Source organism: Apodemus sylvaticus, chromosome 5 (genome assembly GCF_947179515.1).
Source record: "Apodemus sylvaticus chromosome 5, mApoSyl1.1, whole genome shotgun sequence".
In the NCBI taxonomy this organism is placed as follows: Eukaryota; Metazoa; Chordata; class Mammalia; order Rodentia; family Muridae; genus Apodemus; species Apodemus sylvaticus.
The window spans coordinates 10237036-10255471 of record NC_067476.1 but is presented as its reverse complement, the minus strand read 5'-3'; the positions used below and the strand labels follow the sequence as shown (position 1 = coordinate 10255471).

Below are 18436 nucleotides of genomic sequence, written 5' to 3'. Positions count from 1 at the left end.
TGCAGAAAGCACCTGCTAGGCACCCGCTGTATGTCAAGTCTAGAGTGACTGGCCAGCAGGGCACTGGCCATCAACACAGCCCTTCTCGTTAGAACCAGGCTTTGCCTTGCTGCGGGACGCTAGGCTGAGCCTCGGTTTCTTCACCTGACAAAGGGGATGATCCTACTCAAAAGGACAGTGCTTCGTCCCTGGAGGAAGTCCGCATACAAGCTGAAGGAGTCCAGGAGCTCCGCCCCCCCCCCAGGTGCTCCCCACAGACTCCCTAAGGAGAGAAGGTAGATGTGACTCCCATGCAGCCATCAAAAGCAAGGTTTGGGGGACAGAGAGATGGCTCAGTCAGTGTTGATGGAGTAGACCCAAGAACTAAGCTCAGATCCCCGGATCCACACAAATGCCTGGGTGTGCCTGCAATCCTGGTGCTGGGGGGGGGGGGGGAGGAGGAGGATCCCTGAAGCTAGCAAGACAACCCATCTAGCCAATCAGAGAGATCCAGGCTCAGAGAGAGAACTGGGCTCAAAAGTGAGGTGGAGAAGGCCAAGAAAGGCTCCTGATTATTGATCGTGTGTGTGTGTGTGTGTGTGTGTGTGTGTGTGTGTGTGTGTACACACACACACATGTACATGCAACACACTCATACACACTCACGAACACTAGGAGGCAAGTTTTGGTCCAAAGTTTGTACTCTGGCCAAATACTACTATCTGCCCTATCATTTATAGATTTTATTTTACTTCAGAAACAAAATTAAAAACTATAGCAATTTTAATTGCTATGTAAGCCAAACTTTCCCCCGCAAAGTGTTGAAGTCAAATTACAGAAAGATGGTCTTTGCCTCGTGGATTCCTGTACTGGTGTGAGCTCACACTCATCTTAGTGTGAACCAGACATGCCCCACACCTGAACCATGCTGTGGGGTAAAGCGCTTGAGGCTCTCCACTGTGCACATGAGGAAACTGTGTCACCCAAAGGTGAAGCTACCTGCCCAAGTGCAGTGGAGGTGGAACCTGAACCAGAGTCCGTGTCCCCCCTGAATGAGGGGGAGAAGGTGAGTGCTTGAGACGTCCCCCAGTGCATGCTGGGAGGTGATTCCTTTACCTGTGACCTGACTCTTACACAAGTTTAGGCCCCCTTATCAAAAGTTCTGCAGATTGGTGGTGCACGCCTTTGATCCCAGCCCTGTAGAGGCAGAAGCAGGTGGATCTCTGGGAGCTCCAAGCCAGCCTAATCTACAGAATGAGTTCCAGGACAGCCAGGGCTACACAGAGAAACCCTGTCTCAAAAATCAAACAAACAGTAACAACAGAAGTTCCACAGATCTAGAAGTTCTTCGGGATTGGGGGAGTTTGCATTTGTGCAATGAGACAGTCCCTGGAGGAGACCTGGGTCAAAGCCAATTGCACGCCTTCTATATACAACCCGAGGGTAGTTTTGTACAGGATTTTTACGGCAACCGGATTTTTGCTGCAACCCGTCCCATGAGGTCAGGTGTGGAATTTTCCACAGCAGTGTGTTGAAGGTGATGATTTTCAGGAGTGCCGAGCTTGCTTCCGCTCATAGGGTACCAAATCTCTGGCCCACACCAGCTCTTTAGTACCAGGTGTTGCTGGTACTAGATAGCAAGAGCCCTCAGCTTCTGCTGACACAGGCTGACCCACGTCAGCCAGTCTCCAGACGTCCAACTGTGTAGCAGTGGACACACTGACTAACTTCTGAGTCTTCGCTTTTCTTTCAGGACTTTGGGAGTCAAACCCACCATAGTTGTGCACATGAGAAAAAGACTGCCGGAAATGCCACTGACTGTGGCCTCGGGGAGAGAGTAGGAGAAACAGCTCTGCCACGGCTGAGTGCCCAGTCCTACCCTTCCCAGCTGCTGCGAGCCCCAACAAGCAGGCCATGTGCGCCCGTGACTGGTGGATGAACAGTACTGGTTGGTGTGTGGTGGGTGCTCAGTGCACAGCCTCCTGCAGAAGGTGTGCAATGGCCGCTTGCTACAATGTCCCCGGCCTTCTTTCTTGCTCTTTGGGGCACACACACACATGCACATGGACACACACATGAGAAACACAAAAGAAGGGCCAGGGACTGGTCTCTACTTCAAGCCTTGGAAGGGAACCTTCCAAGAGGAGCGACCCTACAGGGGGTGGCACCTTCTGTGCCCCTCAGGGAGATGCTGGTGTGAGGTGTTTCCTGCACATTCCTGGATAGGGAACTCCTGCTTCATACAGCCCAATTCCAGAGCTTCCCAGACCGAGTCTGGTGTGGCTCCTTCCAGAAGCACAGAGACAGTATATTGAATTCACGGAAAGATCCTTCACTAAACATAGTCGTTCTTGGTGTGTCTTCTGACTTTGGGCAACTGAACTCACCTCCCCGAGCCTCAGTTTCCTCCTCCACAAAATGGGAGCAGTGATGGCTTCCTAGTAGGATGAGATTAAGACAAAGGATTTTTCAATTCCTCATCTAACAATTGCAGCAGGCCAGGCCCTGAGCGGGGTTTTGGAGGTACAGCAGTGACCCCCATGGCTCCTGTCCTCCAAGCTCCTCATATAACAAGGACAGACAGAGCTGTCCAGTCACCCGTGTGGTAAGAAAGAAAAGATCAGAGTGCTTGCCTAGTGTGCACAGAGCTGGGGCTCGATCCCAGCACCCTGAGACAGGGCACTGTGGTGCACACTGTGAACCCAGCACTTGGGAGGAAGAGGACCAAAGGGTCAAGCTACATGGCAAGTTGGAGGCTAGCCTGGGCTACATGGAACCCTCTCTGGGGCAGGGGACGTGGGGGAGCAGTACCCAGAGTAGGATCCACCCTGGCCTGCAGGGCGGAGGGAAAGGCTTATTTATAGAGGCTTACCCAGAAACAGAGAGCAGTCCTCTGACAGGCAGAAGTGAACTAAAAGGACTGTCAGAAGCAGCTGCCCGCCCAGCTCTGACCTCACAGAGCACAGAGGTGCCTCAGGTGGCCACATGCTGCTGGAGCAAAGCCTTAGCCACAGGAGGCTGTTGTCATCCGGGCAGAGGGAACACGACAGGTGTCCTGAAGCATTGGCAACTGCTACTGTTATTATTAATAAAGGTGTCACCGCAGCCACAGGATAAGTGCGGCAAGGCAGGACCTACTGGTAGGACCTGGGCATCCCAGCCTCTCTACCCCCTACAACCGCTCTGGTCAGGAGACCTCCTTCCCGCAGCCTACTTTCCCACTTCCGCTCCCGCCCTCCTGATCTCTTCCCCCCAGCCCTTGGTTGGGGACACACCAGGCTGATCACTATCTACAGCTCAGGCACGCCAGATCAGTCACGGTTGCTAACGTCACAGCCCGTGGAGCCCCAAACAGGATTGGGGAAAGTGATGAGGGGTCCCATCTTCCCCAAAGAAAGAGGCAACATCCCACCGAGGGGATAACTAGGTGAACTAGCAGGGACCCTGCTGGGGGGGGTGAAGTAGCCCCGCCTTCAGCTAGCTCCTCCCACTCCTCCCCTCCCGCGCCAAGCTGCGACCCTGCTCCAGAAACCCATCTGCCGACCCTGAGGTCTAGCTCCAGCAGAGACCCCGGAAAGTTCCAGCCATGAATTCCCGGGCGTCGGGCCAGGAGGGCTGGAACACACACAGCTCTAAGCAAACAATATGCTTTAGTGTTGCTTCTGGAGCTGGCCCTTTAAGAGCCAGGGTAGGGGCGTGGCTCTGACCTGCCCTCCGAGGAGGAGGCTCCCCAGTGACTCACCACTGAGCTAGTGGTGCAGAGGAACTGGAGGACCCCAAACTGGCTGGGCAGGAGGGTGGCTGCTGCCCATCAGTCACCCATCAAAGTGACAGGTGGAGATGGGCAGGTAGAAGCATGCAGCACCAGGGGTCGGGCTGTGACCTTGATCACAGCACCTGCTGGTGCCCATCGTCTTCTAGGCCTGTAGAGTATTACAGTCACTTACGGCCTGTTTCCCAAGCTGGTTCTCTGTGGGGGCTGGGGAAGGACGCGGGACTTTACGGGGTTAGCCACTGCACAGACATCGATCTCGGCAGGCACCTCCTGGAACAGATGCCTCCTGTCCTTCACGGACATGAACCTGAAGCTTAGGAGGCAGGGTGTTGAGAGTACTTGCCCAGCGCACACAAGGTCCCGGCACTTCACAGGCCAGGAGTGGGAGCGTCGCTACTGAAGGTGGAGGCATGAGGCCCAAGGTTATCCTCAGCTACGCGCGGGGAGTTTGAAGCCAACCTGGGCTATATGAGATGTTGTCAAGAAAAAAGGAAGGAGAGGGGAGGAGGGAAGGGAGGACGAACAGGGGAAAGGGGACTAGGGAGATGGCTCAATTGGTAAAATGGCTGCCCTGAAATTATGAGGACCTGAGTTCAGATTCCCAGCACCCCAGTACAGAGTGGGGAGGGGAGGAGGGAGAAGAGGCGGGGACCCTTGGCCAGTCTAGCCAATGGTTGAGCTCCAGGCTCAATGAGAGAACTAACTGTTCAAGAAATCAGGTAGAGAGCAGTTGAGAAAACATCCACACTGTATCTATGTCTTCCATATGTGTACACACACACACACATGCACATGCACACACACACACACTCACACACACATGGATGCGTGCACTCACGCATGCACGCACTCATAGCTGGGCCTGTCTCTGACCTGGCAGCTGCCCTCCCTCCTGTCCAGCTTAGTTAGCAGGCTTGTTGGGCCCAGCCCAGGGCTACTGTCACCAGCGTCTTCCTCCTCCCAGACCACGTCCAGGGCACAGGTCCCGAGAGTCGCCCTGTCCTGACACTTTCATACCAGAAGCTGCTGTCAGGTGAAGTTTCTTAGCCCAAATCTTCTCTCCCCTCTTCCTGTCGCCTCCATTAGGGTTACCCACAGCAGCAAAGGAGTACACAAGACACAGCTAAACTGACAAGCCACTTAAGCCCTCCCACAGTGCCTACACCAGGTACATATGTCTCTATTGCACCAATGGCTTGTTTTGACATTTAAACTGGCCTCACCTCTGTTTCTCCACCACATTATGGATGCCATAGTAGCCAGAGAACCAATGGTCCATGCTGCCTTGTGTCAGCACCACAGGGTAAACTGAGGCAGTAGTCTAAAACCACTTTCTCAACCAGGAAATGAGAACTAAAGAGGCAGCCAGAGGAACACTTTAGCCAGCTGGGGCTCCCCCTGGACCATCTCTCTCCCTTCCCAAGCTGCAGGGCATCCTTCCCAGAATGCCCTAGGGCACTGTCAGAGCCGCCCTCAGCTTTCCAATCCAGGGAAACAGGCACCCCAGCCAGAGCACTAAAGGGAGAGCCTCTATATTTTGATGGCTGCTGCTACTTATAATTAAGATCATGTTCCTCTTGAGCCCAGCAAGGGCCCCATGACAAGCAGTGTGAAGACAATGGCCACCCTGCCTGGTGGGATGTGTAGACTACAGAGCCCCAGAAGGTTCGGGGATCATGGCAAGAGGCCTGGTGCCCAGGAGCACAGGCTTTGAGAGGCCCAGCTCCCTGTTTGCACAGCGCACACCATGTATTTTTGAACAGAAGGAAAGCATTTGCCTCCCCCCACAGTGCCAAAAATAGCCCCGTCTCCTGCTCTGAAGGGAAGCTTTGGTTCCTACCAAGAGGCAGGTGCAAAGAAGGAATGAGTGGCTGGCTGTCACATCACACCCAACCTATCCCCCCTCCCCCTGCGAGCCACATAAATTCACAGAAGCCCCCAGACCCAGAAAGAGTCCCAGGAAAAAGAATCAAGTTTAATGCCAAATAGAGAAGCAGGCTAAGGATGGGTTGGAAGACGCCTGGAGCATCCATTAGCTACTTACTTCTGTCTGGCTTTCCTATTCATCTTGACAAATGTGTTTGGGGTGGGGTGGGTAGGGTGGGGTGGGGTGGGGGTGGGGAGCAAACCAGAACAGTGAGCCTGCCAAGAGCCCCAGCTTCAGCCTCACAGCCCACAGCTGAGGGGAAGGGGCTGTGTACACACCGCCTCTGCCGCATCCAAGAGAGACACTGGCAGGTAGCGCCGCTGGGTGGCGCGTATTCAGCCTCCTCCGGGCATCCGGAGTTCAGAGTTCACCCGCCCACTCGGTAGCAAGCCTGCAAGGGGTGTGACTCTCTGCATGGAAGTGTGAAGCAGTAGGAGAGAGTGGCAGCTCCCCCCCCCCAGTGTTTCTCACACTCGCTTTGCTGGCTCTATCTAACCCTCTGGGCAGGTTCCCTCACTTTGCCCGTTTTACAGATAGCTCCTGGGCTAGTGTGTGTGTTGGGGGGTGGGGAAGAGGGGAACTGACACACCAGAAGGATTTGAAGCTAGCCTTGGGGGGAGGGAATCCCTGAGCTGCTGTTCCCTGAGCTGCTGTTCCCTGAAGCAGACAGCAGACAGTAGACAGGCCTCAGGGCTCCATATCCCTCCCTCCCTTCCTCCGTCCCTCCCCGAGATGCACAGAAGAGCAAGCTGAGGGGCCTCGGAAGTAATTACAGGGCCAGGGTTGTATGCTTCCAAGGCAGAACCACTTTCTGGTTCCCACAGCATCTTCTTGGTTAAAATACTAATAATAAAACTGGAAAAAGAGGCCACTGCTTGTCCCCAAAAGGCCAGAGCTGTGGGGGACTCAGGCAGCTGGGGGGGGGGGGGGGCGCAGGCAGCTGTGGCCCCAGGCTAGGGTGACAGAGCAGCATCCTATGCTGAGAACTGGAGGCCAAAACAAGGAAAGCAAAGTGTGCTATTTCTGCCCGGGATAGGCATCCATCAGAACCACATGCCTTCACTCGCAGAATCCGGAACACGAGCTCTGAGGCTACCAACTTCCGGCCACCTTGGAGCCAAGTGTGCTAGAGCCAGCCCTGCAGCCTTTCCCAGGCCCCCCACCTGTGCTCCTCAGGCCAGAAGAGCTTCCCTAAGCAGAATAATTGATCTCCCCAGAATTGATCTATATAACATCACACCAAAAGGATAGATAGGAAGAAGTTGGGAGACTTTATAAGGGGACAGCCAGATACAAGGTCCAGGCTGGACCCTGGCAATTCCCAGGGATCTCTAGGTAGCAGTGCAGGCCAGGCCAGGCAGTGGGATCTAAGGAATAATGGGCCCAGGAAGAAGGGTCTGGAAATGGGAACAATGGGAGCCTCATTCGCCTACCTGTCCCTTAACAACTCTGCTGAACAGAGACCAAAAGCCACAAGACAGGGTCTAAGCCTCAAGGAGCTGTCTGTCACAGAGACTCTATGTCACCCATCCCTGAATCCACATTAAATCCATGAGGACTGGGTCTCCTCCTTTATCCAAAAACACATCGTACGGTAGCTAGGCTGTGCCAAACATCAGGCAGGGGCACATCAGTCTAGGGCACCCTGGGTCCCACCTCACTCTTGGACATGTCATCCTCTGCCCAGCCTGCCGTCAGAGCAGGAACAGGGCCCAGGGAGATGGCTCAGTCAGCACAGTGTCGGCTAGAGCATCTGACAGCCAGCACCAATGTAAAAGCCAGGAGTGGCAAAAACTTGGAGCTGCGGCTGAGGAGACAGACATGCAGTCCCCAGAGCTCTCTGGCCCGCCTGTCTAGCCAATCAGCGAGCTACCGGTTCAGTGGGAGACCCTGACTCAAGAGAAAAGGTGGAGAGCAAAGAGAAAGACATATGATCTCCGACCTCCATACACATGGACACACACACACAAACAGCCTCCATACACATGGACACACACACACACACACAAACAGGGGTAATGCAGTCATTGTAAAGTGGGGAGTCCTACTCCATTAGCGGCCTCTTGAGATCCCAGACCTTGGCAATATGCCTTTGGCTGCCTCCTTTGGGGGTTGAGGAAGTCCTGAGAGCTGGGGACTGGGATCAACAGTCCCCTGCTTACTCCTGACCACGCCCACTCAAGGTTTCCACAATGATCACCCACAGGCCCTACCTCTGCCTTCTTAATGCAGAAAGCCAAGGCAAGGGTTGCCCAAAAGTCCATGGGAGGCAAGACACCTTGCTCATTGCCTGGCCTCACCCCCATCCCACAAATCCAGAACACTTGGCCAGTGTCTGATACTCCAGAGATGGGCGCTCACTACCCTGTGCTCGGAGGTCATAGGAGACCATGCTCATGGGAGAAAGGGCATGGTTTTAGCCACACAGGGATAAGATTAGCCTGGGTCCAAGATGGCTACTAACTGGCTAAAAGACCTTGGTATGCCCGACTGCCTGAGCTCCCTTCCCATTTCCTATAAAATGGGCACCAATCCCATTCTCAGCCACCGGGGACCTAAAACACATGACACCACACCCACTCAGGACACCTAGTTTTCTTCTGCCTGACACTCCAGTCTCTATTTTCATTCATCCGAGTGGCACTCCTTCATGCCCACCAGCAACTGGCCTCTGACGAAAGGACAAGTGCAGAGCGGAGAAGCAGCAGACAGATTCCCCTGTACATCAGCAGTTACAACCTGCACGTTACTCCCCCGACCCAGACTCGATGTGTGTGCGAGCACAGACCAAAATGGCTCACCCACTCCTGACACACGTCCTGACCCTGTCACACTCAGAATATGCACACGTGAGTCAGAGCTTGCACGTGTGACCCTCAGCCCCTAGCCAGCCTGCACCGCCCACGAGTGCTCACACTTAACCCACACACACCCACAGAGCCTGCTTAGTGCCTCCCACCAGCATAGGCTGAGTATTAAATGCTCAGGCCCAGGCTGGATGGGACCGGCTCAACCCTTAGCTGCATCACTTGCTGAACTGTAGCCACACCCAGCGTCTACCCCCAAGCTTCCTCGTCTTTATTTATGAAAGAGGGACCACACAGGGCTGCTGCGGAATGTTCCTGAGCACCAACCATGGCCCTGAGCCACAGGGACCCTTCATCGTACCGGTCTCACGGCTACTACAGACCAAGGAGGCGGGGCTGAGAAAAGCTAATAAATTCAACACTACACTTTCTCTCTCTCAGCTCCCAGATAGAGACATTGAGACATCAGGAATCCAGAACAGAGACATCAGGAATTAAGAGCACTTCCTGCTTTTGCAGAAGACCTGGGCTTGGTTCCCAGTATCCACATCAGGGGCTCACACCACCTACGGGTTCAGTTCCAAAGGATTCAACGCCCTCTTCTGGCCTCATCCTGCTCACACAGGCACACACACATACACATAGACAAAAAAACCAAGCCGTCAATGACAGGCACAGCATGCTCCTCCTCAATAGACACTGGGATTTCTTTGGTCGAGCTACTCAGAACAAAACACACAGTAGAAGTCTTCAGTGTAGAAGCAAAGACATGGGGGCTGGAGAGATGGCTTAGAGGGTAAGAGCACTGACTGTTCTTCCGAAGGTCATGAGTTCAAATCCCAGCACCCACATGGTGGCTCACAACCATCCATAAAGAGATCTATGCCCTCTTCTGGTGTCTGAAGACAGCTACAGTGTACTTACATATAAAAAATAAATAAATCTTTTCAAAAAAAGAAAGAAACAAAGACACACCCACCTAAACCCCAACAGAGAGCAAAACGGAAGGAATCCTGTGATGAGGAGGCTATGGCCAGCGGTCCTCACGCTTGCTGTGCAGTCTTAGGAGAGGCACTGAGAAATCAGGGCTTTGAGGGCTGTGCACATAACTCTGCTGGGGGAGTGTGTGCTAAGCATACACAAAGTCCTGGGTTCCATCTACAGCGCTACATAAACAGGGTGGGGTGGGTCTCCCCTGTAATCCCAGCATTTTGGGACCTGAAGCAGGAAGATTAAAAATTCAAGGCAATCCTCAGCTATGTGGTGAATTTGAGGCCATCCTGGGCTACAGGAGACTATTTCAAAAACTACACCTTTAATTCTAGCACTCAGGAGGCAGAGGCAGGAGAATGTCTGAGTTTGAGGCCAGCCTAGTCTACAGAGTGAGATCCAGGACAGCCTGGGCTACACAGAGAAATCCTGCCTCAAATGAACAGATGGACGAATGAATGAATGGACAAATGGACAGATCTTGGCACATGTCTCTCCTTAAAGATAAATAACTCAAAACCCAAAATGGGATCATGGAGTTAAAATCGTGTTATTTTTTTCTTAAAGTTTTTTTTTTCCTTTTCCCCCTTTTGAGCAAGGTCTCCTTTGTGCCTTCTGGGCTGACTTTGAAGTCCAGCTCTCCTCCTTCTCCCCCTGAAGCTCTAGAATTACCACACACACTATCACAGCTGGCTTGAAAGGCTTTTGGTTCAAAAAAAGCTGACTTGCTTTCCAGAAGGGCGTCCTAACCAGCTCTTCAGCCACAGTCGGGGACTAGAAGCCACCCTCCTGCATCCTCACCAGCACTGGGTAGGTGTCCCTGCTCCAGTCCAAGGCTGCCAACCTCACTGGGAAGAAAAGAGCAGGTTCAGGGCCTCAAGTTCATCTTCTTCATTACTATTAACTAGAAGTGCAGATCCTTGATCCAGAGGACTTTCCGGGCCATGTAGTGGAGGCCTTGGTGGGGAGGAAGAGCATTTGTAGGTTCACTAGGCAAGGACTCTACCAACCGGGCCACATCCTCAGCCCATGGATTAAGATTCAAAGTAGATGGCTGGAGAGATGGCTCAGTGGTTAAGAGCACTGACTGCTCTTCCAGAGGTCCTGAGTTCAATTCCCAGCAACCACAGGGTGGTTCACAACCATCCGTAATGGGATCTGATACTCTCTTCTGGAGTGTCTGAAGACAGCTACAGTGTACTCCTATACATAAAATAAATCTTAAAAAAAAAAAAATTCAAAGCAGAAATAGTCCTCACAGCTCTGTTATGGGTGAGAAGCACTCTGTCTAGTAACAGACAATTAAATAAAAACATGTTGCATGCATATGTCAAAGCTTAAAGACAAACAAACAAACCCAATGTGAGCCAAGGAGGTAGCTAAGTAGAGAAAGCACTTCCCCCAAGCCTGGGGACCAGAGTTCACTCCCAGAACCCAGGAGAGAACTGACTATCACAGTTTGTCCTTGGACCTAAATACACACATACAAAGGAAATGACAATGTAAATAGTAAAATTAACAAAAAGGTAAAGTCACAAATTACAAGGGGACAACAAACCCCAAAGGCACAGAATGGTGAAGACCATCTATGCAGCCCTCTGGGCATTGTCAGGTCACACCCCTAATTCATTGCCACAATCTTCCTCGGCTCCCCATTACTGCCTCCTTCATTTTGGGGGGCACCTCCCTCCCACAGCTCCTCACACATCCTAGAAAATACCCAAGTTCCTGCCCATGACCTTCTGAGGGAGACTCTGGTCAGACCCACTCACCCCCAGTATCCCCACAGCCCACGCCACAAGAGTCTCAGACCTCACGCTGGAGAGGATGGGCCTTGATCCTGAGGTGGTGTGGGCTGCAGGACAAGGATCCGCAGAGACACCCAGCGTTAGAGGAACTCTCTGGGGCGGAGACAGGAGGAGCCAGTCACACTCCATATAGAGCCATGGGTGACAGGAACAGGAAAGACCCGCAGCCTGGGGTGATCTGTGACTGCCGCGGTCCCTGGCTGAACACCAGGCTCCAGAGGATCCCCTTCAGCTAGCTCACATCCTCCTCAACTCTATGGATCAGTGTGAAGCACATTTTCTAGAGAAGGAGGGAGGGTCTCCTCTCTACCACAGGAAAAGGTTAGAGCCTCCCTATATCTAGATTACGGAGCCTAATCCTCACCCCCAACCCCGGGGAATGCTGCCCAGAGGCCTCATGCCCTCTCTGGCCACAAAGCATTGTCTTTTCCTGTAGAACCAGGCAGCCATGAAGTCAGGTGTCAGACAGGTACTAGGGACTGAAGAAGATATGTGACTTACCCAAAGCCACACACAGAGCCCATGGGGGACATAGCCTGCTCTCCACAGAGCTGGCTTGTCCTACTTAGGTGGCCACCCCAGCACTGACTCTCACATAAGTTTCTCTTGCTGCTTTGTTCCACCCTCAGTGAAGGAAGGCAGGCCCTCGGGCACAGCAGGAGTTCCTCTGGTCCTCTTCTCTCCCTAGCAGTGGTGACCTGCTCACCACATCCCATTGAGCCACCACTCTGGCTCCTCAGGAATTTGTCCCAGGATGGAAGCCTCTCCCGAGGCTGTTTTCTGATGGAGCTGGGTGGAGGTAGCGCTCAGAAAACATTCTTTTTTTTTTTTTTTTTTTTTTTTTTTTTTTTTTGGTTTTTCGAGACAGGGTTTCTCTGTGTAGCCCTGGCTGTCCTGAAACTCACTCTGTAGACCAGGCTGGCCTCAAACTCAGAAATCCGCCTGCCTCTCAGAAAACATTCGTTATCCTATGTAATAGACGTTTCTGGGTGCCTGGAGAGCCCCAAACCAGAAACTTCAGAGTCCAGCTAGTAAGTCCCTGCACCTCTTAACCTGACCCCACCTGGACCAGGGAGTCCTCTACCTCAGGCCGCAGTGATGCCGACTGCTGCGCAACCACGGAACACTCTCCTTTCTATCTTTCCTGATCTACTATGTGCTAGAAAGCAGCCAAAGAGGCTCAAGGTTGGCAGACAAGGTCAAGACCAAGCTGAAACTGGCCAAGACACAAGAAGTGCTCTCCTGTCTTAGTTAGGGTTTCCATTGCTGTGAAGGCGACTCTTATAAAGGACAGCATTTAACTGGAGCTGCTTGCAGGTTCAGAGGTTCAGTCCATTACATCACAGCGGGAAGCACTGCAGTGTGCAGGCAGACAGGATGCTGGAGTAGCCGAGGGTTCTGCATCTTGTTCCGACTGCAGCCAGGAGAGACGGTCTCATGGGCAGCTAAGAAGAGGATCTCATTGCCCCCCTCCACAATGACACACTTCCTCTAACAAGGCCACACCTACTCTGACAAGGCCAAACCTCTCCTAATAGTGCCATTCCCTGGGCCAAGCATATTCAAAGCACCACACCTCCCTTCTGTGAACAGAATGTCTCTGGCAAGCAGTATCTGTGGGATGGGGAGAAACTGAGAAGAAAGGTGTCTCTGCCCCTTGCATGCACTGGGACCAGGACCAAGGATCTGTGAGCCACCTGCCCAGTTTCTACTGGAGGCAGGAACTGTGTCTCTTGTTCCTTCTCTGTGTGCCCAACAGAGTGGGCACTCAGTGAATGGCAGAGAAGGGCCGTTCCAACATGATCCAGTGCGGTGGGGGGCTGCCATACAAAAGAAAGACCCTACTGGGCCTCGGGGAAAGCAGCCCAGGACCTGCTCCACCCCTGAGTTACTGTGCTCAAAGACTGTGGTGTCAAGGAGAACCATCTGCGGAGATGAAACCCACCCACAAAAGACCCTGAAGGCTGGCTCATGAAGAAGCTTGAGGCTGAGGCTGAGGCTCATTGAGAGAGCACTTGGCTTAGTATGGGGACGGCCCTGGGTTCCATCCCAGCATTGGAGGAGGAGGTGTGTGTGTGTGTGTGTGTGTGTGTGTGTGTGTGTGTGTGTGTGAATAATGCTTTCAAGCAATAGTGACACAGTTTGGGAATAGTCCCTGGCTACTTACCAACGCACCCCACTACACCTCTGCTCGCTTCCTACAACAAGACCATACCCATTTTGCAGAGAAGGAAAGCAAGGCTCAACTAGGCAGGAGGGAAGGCTTGCCCCTCAGCTTATTCAGAGATACAATAGCCTCACCAATCAGCTCTAAGAGAGCGAAGCAGACCCCGCCCCCTCCCCCAATCAGCTCTAAGAGAGTGAGACAGACCCTGCCCCTTCCCCCACCCCCCCCCACAAACTCCCACTGTGGCTCATGCCAGTCTGTGAGTCCTGCCTAGGCTGGGGGGCGGGGCAGAGGATCTTCCCCTTTGCTAACACGATCCCCTTAGAGATGGAGGACAGTCCAGAGAAGGGCGGGCGTGCACAGTGTCAGTAGATAATCCCATCTGCACGGAAGAGCATAGGGAGTTCCAGGACATTAAGCCTGAAGGGTGGTTATCTTCAGCCAGGCTGAAGCCAGGTGTGAATCCAGATGTGTGGTCAAGTCCTCATGGAGCCTTCTCACGGAGCTCTCAGCCCTCCCTGCTTAGACACTCTGTCCCCTTCCCTCCTCTTCCCCCACACCCCCTACCCCTGCCTCACACGGACCACAAACCATAGTAAATCCACACAACCCAGGTGTATCCAGCCTAGACTGGGGTAGCACCACTGGGTCCCCAACCTGGACCCTGCAGCACAGGACAGCCAGGGACCTGCAGTATGTGTTGGGCTATGTTTCTTTAATTGGGTCTCCCCAGAACTAAGAACCAAAATCAATATATTCCTCTCGCTCTTGCTCTGTGTGTTGGTGCATGTAGATGTATTCTACCCTGTGACTGCAGCTGAAGGCCAGAGGTCAATGCTAGGTCGCATGGCTCTCCACCTTCCTTTGCTTTTAAAGGGCTGTTTTATTTTTAATTATGTGCAAGGAGCTTGGGGGAGTCATGTGTGTGAATACAGAACCCATAGAGACAGAGACTTTGGCTCACATTGAGCTGGAGTTACAGGCAGTTGTGAGCCACACATGTGGGGGCTGGGGAATTGAACTCTGGTCTTTAAGAAAGAGCAGTGCTCATTCTTAACTGTTAAGCCGTCTCTCCAGCTCCTCCACCTTATTGTTTGGGCTGGTGTCTCTCAATGAACCCAGAGCTGGCCATTTTACTGGACTGGCTGGCCAGTGAGCTCCCAGGATCCCTCTCTGTCTGCCTTCCCCGTGCTGGAGTTCTAGGCATGATGCGGTCTTACACAGGTGTGTACAAGGGACCTGACGGGGTCCTAATGCACTGAGCATCTCTCCAGCCTCATGAGTCACACCTTCAAGTACCCAACTCCAGATCTCAGCCCAGACCTAAGAGAAGGGCAAGCCAAGTGGCAGGGACAGGAGATGGTGACATTTGGGAATCCCTCCTAGGTGATGGATCTCAGAATTCCCCTGGAAGAGAACAGATACTTCCCTACCACATGAGAAAGGGGCGCAAGTGGTGCCTCCCTGGGCTCTCTCTGCTTTGCCTGATGAGATTATTTTACTTCCACAAAAGATCTGAGACCCATTAAGCTCCCACTCTGCGAGAGATGGCTGTGGACCACATAAAGACCTGCCCGGAGGGAGCTGGCTTTCCCAGGGAGACGACCCAGAGGCAAGGAACCCCTTACCCCGAGTAAGGCCTTAGATGAGGGGAAAGTGCCAGACTACCTCCACCCCTGAACAAAGCTGCTCCACAGCACAAAAGGCCGTTAAGAATGGCTCAGCAGAGCACCCACCACCAGGCCAGTGCCTAACAAGAGTTTTGCTAACCCCATTCTTCCCAAGTTAACGGCCAACCCTTCAGAGATGGGGCTGAAGGAAAGGATTGGTCCCTCCGGTCTTTCAAATCCAGCATGTGGCCAGGGTGGGAAAGAGAAGCACAGAGGGCTCTTGGCATAAGCCAGAGATGCCAGCTCACATCTCTCAGCCTTGCTTTCCTCTCTATGAACAGCTGTAGTGCCCAGAACAGGCCAAGTTGTTGATGTACAGCTATGCTAAGGACACAGCCGATGGTGCATGACACACTCAGTGAGCAGGACCCTGACTTCACTGGGCTCATTGGTGGCCCCCAGCCTCACCATCATGGACACAGCATGGCACAGCACATGCCACCGTTCCTGGAGAAGTCCATAGAGCCCTCGACCCTCCCCACACCCTGGGGTCCTGACCCGTTCAGGGAGGGAGGTTGTCCCACCAACAGCCTACCTGCTAATGACTGTGAGTCACACCTTCGAGGGTCCAGTTAACCTCACAAACAGTAACAAGCTAGAAAAGGCTACCCACCCAGTCTGGAAAGAGAGTGTAGGTGGCCTGGGCTGGGAAGGATACCTCTCCTGGATGTGACCTCCCTGATGCCCAGTTCCTCAGGACAGGGGCCAGGAGAGCTCAGGCAGTAAAGCCCCTTTGTTCTAAGTCTGGGAGAGTAAGGGGCATGGTGCTAAGTCACTGGGTTGGCCAAGACCTGCAAACGTGCTCAGAAGACCGATATTGGGGAGCAGGGGAGAGCAGGGCCATGCACTGCACCAGAGCCTCCATCTATGCCGAGCTGCCAGTCAACTGCCTGTCTTTCTGGGTGATGCAGAGCGCTCAGCCAAAGCTTCCCAGGACCCACGTCCAGGGCCACCCCTAGAGAGGCTGCGAGGAGGGGACACCTGGTGTGGAGGCACTGACTAAAGATCGGTGACGTTGGGCACGTGGAGAGCTACACCTGGGACTAATCTAGAGGACCGTGGAGTGGGACAGACCTGCCTTCACTGGCCAGCTCTGGCTATATAAACCCATTTCCTGGTGCGGCAGAGACAGGAGCAAGGAAAGGGTGAGACCGAGAATACATCCCAACCGTGCGACATCTAAGAGAGTGCCTGGGACCCTTGGACCCTTACAGTCACTGCCTGAGTGTTCTACCAGTCTCGCCAGCCCTCTCCCTCCCAACACACAGTCACACTTGCCAGGGAGGGGGCGACAGGCCAACCTCGCAAGAGGCAGGAGCCGCAGCAGCATCATTAAGCATGAATCACCCACCCACCCTGCTGCAAGCAGAAGAGCCACACAACGCCCGGGCGCCCCCTCCTGGGACCACTGCCCCCCACCCCCGCCCCGGGCATAGCCCGAGCCCTTCGGACAAGAGGGAGGCAGCGGGTGGGCTGCAGATGCCCTGAGGACCCGGGGTGGTCCCTGGAGCGTGCGAACAGGCGACACCCTGACAGGGCCGGGGGCGGGGGCGCGGGTAGAACAATGGGCCAGGTGCGGGGCAGGGGCGCGGCCGGGAAGGGCGGAGGGAAGGTCGCGGAGCATTTGGGAATAGGATCCGGGATCCAGGAGCACTCACAGTAGGTTTTTCTGGTCAGTTCCTCCACAACTTCAGGCTTCAACTTGCTGTTGGATTTCCCCATGCTCGGCGGCCGCGGCCCCCGCTCCCCGGGCCGGACCCGCTTGGGGCGCCCAGCGGGAGCGGTTGGGTCGGGCCGGGGTGCGTGGAGGCCGGCAGGCCGGGCTGGGCCGGGCCGGGGCCGCGCCTTTGTCTGGCCGTGCCCGCGCGTCCCGTGCGCGGGGCTCCGGCGCGCTGCGCGATCGCGACTGACGGTTCAAGGGGCCTCGGGGACCCGGCGAGGGCCAGGCCTCGGCGGTGCAGGCGGCCACGGCGGGGAGTTGCGCGGGGCTGGGCGCCGCAGCCGCCGGGGCTCGGTAGCCGCGGTCGTCCCTGGTTACTGGGCTGCGTAGCACATGCTCGCTACTGCTGCGCCGCCGCCGCCCCTACGCTCCCCGCCTCCCGCCCGCACCGGCGCGCCAGGGGTGGACTCCGATCCGCCACTCAGCGCCCGGCGCCACCTCCCGCCCAGCTCCGACAAGCACCAGCTCCGCGTTGAGGCACCCCCTCTCCTGTTGGCTCTCCGGGGACGCCGGGAGGTCGCCGCACCGCCCCCTCCGCGGATCCTCCCCCCCCCCCGCCCCCTCTCCGCAGCGGCGTGGGCAGGCAGGGCCCGGCAAATCGGACGTGAACGAGGCCAAGTCCCTGCCCGGCGCAGTTCATTCATTCCACTTGGATGTGTTGGGCGCAGGGGACCGGGCGGCCAAGCGGGCAGGCGCGATCCCAGACTTCTCTGGGAGCGTCCGGATGTGCTGGCAGGCATGGGTTGCGGTGGGAACCCTTTTGCCTGGCCTTGGGGGAAGTGACTACAGGTTGAGAGAGGAACGGGGTATCAACTTGGAAGCGGTCTGGCCTGGGAGGGAGAGCAGCCTCTACACCCCCGGGGTTCCAGGCAAGGCTGGGAATGATCTGAGGCCAGGCAGAAGGGCCAGAGCTTCTGGCAAGCCGCTTTCCCCAAGGACCTGGCCTCTGGCCGCGGGGGCCCAGGAGTACTTGCGGTTTAGGCCTTCTCTGTCGTGGGGCTTGCTTGGAGTGGCCAGAGGGAGCAGAGGCTGCTGGTGGGGCTCCATGCCTGGATACTTGAAAGCTGCCAACTGGGGAGGGACTCCAGGGAAAGCCTAGCATGGCCTGCAATGCCCTCCTCCCAAAATGTCATCGTAATTGAGACCTCTCCAGACTTTCTGCCCAACTCTGTCTCCTTAACAGCTCAGGAAAACTGGGACCCCTTAGTTCAGTGTGGCTTGTTTCTCCCAAAGAATGAGCCCCGGGGAGAGGGGGGAGGGGAGCAGAAATATGTCCTGTTCTCAGAAGGCCCTGAGGAACAGTGGCAGCCATAGCAGAGGCCTGAGAGCCAGCCCAGCTACACAGGGGGCCGGTGGGGGCCAGTAGGACCCCTGATTCACCACCAGCTTAGACAACATTAGGAGGAAGAGTTCTCAGGGAAAGGGCAGAAAACAGGTCCAGCGGGGGTGGCAGGGTGGGGAGAGGGGGGGACGACCCATGCCTGGAGCCAGAGACAGAGTTTCTTTTTCTCCCCTTCAGGGGTATAAACGCCTCTTACATGAGCCCAGGCCAGACCCCAGGACCCAGCTTGTTGGTGTGGAGGGCCCATTCAA

At 54.8% G+C, this 18436-nt stretch overlaps 1 protein-coding gene across 1 annotated transcript in view; it reads right to left on the bottom strand.

Annotated features, from left to right (window-relative positions):
- Ncs1 (neuronal calcium sensor 1) overlaps positions 1 to 17198 on the bottom strand; it is a 51012-nt gene extending 33814 nt beyond the window's left edge. The window contains exon 1 of the mRNA XM_052182125.1: positions 16782 to 17198. Within this exon, the coding sequence (XP_052038085.1) occupies positions 16782 to 16845 (64 nt within the window). The 5' untranslated portion in view covers positions 16846 to 17198. The remainder of the gene's footprint in view (positions 1 to 16781) is intronic.
- Between the last annotated feature and the right edge of the window lie 1238 nt (positions 17199 to 18436).